Source organism: Arachis ipaensis, chromosome B10 (assembly GCF_000816755.2).
Source record: "Arachis ipaensis cultivar K30076 chromosome B10, Araip1.1, whole genome shotgun sequence".
In the NCBI taxonomy this organism is placed as follows: domain Eukaryota; kingdom Viridiplantae; phylum Streptophyta; class Magnoliopsida; order Fabales; family Fabaceae; genus Arachis; species Arachis ipaensis.
The window spans coordinates 8,715,593-8,717,296 of NC_029794.2; the positions used below are offsets into that span (position 1 = coordinate 8,715,593).

General features: G+C 39.1%; 1 protein-coding gene across 1 annotated transcript in view; it reads left to right on the forward strand.

Moving 5' to 3' along the window:
• The window catches only part of LOC107620069 (zinc finger CCCH domain-containing protein 32-like), a 3,101-nt gene extending 1,848 nt beyond the window's left edge, over positions 1-1,253 (forward strand). The window contains exon 4 of the mRNA XM_016322291.2: positions 1-1,253. Within this exon, the coding sequence (XP_016177777.1) occupies positions 1-1,023 (1,023 nt within the window). The 3' untranslated portion in view covers positions 1,024-1,253.

Below are 1,704 nucleotides of genomic sequence, written 5' to 3' on the forward strand. Positions count from 1 at the left end.
TATGCTGTTGAGTATGAAGAAGCTACAGTTGCAGGGTCGGAGTCTCCGTATCCAGAAGGAAGATTTGTTGATAACATCTCTCAACGATGCAGTGAGCAGGGTTCAGAGGAGCAAGTAAATGGTCACATCGAGCCTGATGAACGTTGGGAATCATCATCCCCTGGATTTGATGTTCTTGTTCATGATGAATCGGCAAACTTGGGCTATGAGGAGGATCCTGAATATCTTCCTGATGGGGAACATGAGGAACTGAATGAACAATACTTGGGGTATGAATTTGAGAACCCAGTTGAGTATGACAATATGTGCCGCAAAGCTGACATCCTGTATGAACAAGAAATGTATGATGATTATAGACGTTTAGATAGAGATCTTACTCGTGCTAATGGCAGAAGAGTTTATGATTGTTCCAGTGATATAATCTTAGATTCTATGTTGACTAGGAAAAGGATTCAGATGAGCGATATAGCTACCTGTGATGGGAAGTTAGATCTACGAGACCATCTGAGAAGACGAAGGGAAAGTAGTGGTCCACCTGATGCGAGTTTCATCAGACGACATGAATCCTCTTCTTTGATGGTTCGAAACCGGGAAAGGCATCAAAGGCATTACAATGAACAGAGACTAAGGGGAAGATTGTCATCGCAAGTGGGACTTACCACTATAGACCCCATTGGAGAGGTTGAAACTCTTTCAATTGCTAACAAGCCAAGGTTATTTAGGAATTCCCAGCAGCATTGGCCAAGGAAGCATTATAGAGAAAAGCCAGCTAAACGCCAGTTTCATTCATCTAATGACTCCAGGAGACCAGTTTTCAAGCAAAGGAGATTTGTTCACGAGTCCTCTACATTTTCAGGACCCAAGAGCCTTGCAGAAATTAGAGAAGAGAAGAAAAAGGCTGCAGGAAGTTTTCACTGCAAAAGCACATCACCTGATTTTCAGGACCCCAAACCTCTTAGTGAAATTCTCAAGGGCAAAAGGAGTGTGGACGGAGTTGGAGATGTCAATGTCTGCAGCAACTGAATTTTGAGTTCAAAGTAATGGTTTCTCGAGACTAATAATTTTCAACGTAGATAAAACTAGATAAGATGGGGTGGAGGAATTGGGTTTTTGCCGCTGGTAGTTGCTGATACTTTTGGATAACCAGTGTTTGACTAGAAAAGATAACGTTGTTGGTTGAGTTTGTTGCTTTTGTCAAAGGCATATGTAGCGAGTGGATTACCGTTTTTCATGAATTTTGACTGACTGCCCTACATGTTTCTCTTGTACAAAGCTGCATATTCACCTATTCAGCAAGTACTGAGTAGTTTTTAGACTCGCTTAAAATTTTGATAGATATCTATAATGTATACAATTATAATAATTCTACTGATTTATATAAACCAGTTATACTAATCATAAAATAGGCCTAAGAATTGGTATATAGATACAAAGAAATTGCAAACATCGAGAGAATAATTTCTACCCGTCGGCTTTGGTCAATTACAGCAATCATGTAATTTCATGTTTCATTTTTATATTGTATACCATAAGTGTGTGAGATTAGAGGTACGCGGAACAGAGAAAAAGTTAAGGCTACAAAATATTATACTCCTAAGTACTAACATAGTAGTACATTGGGAATCAGTTTCTGAAAAAGAACAGATCATCATCCTGCATCCTATACGAATCAAGGTTAAAGTTATTGTGACCACAGAATATTGT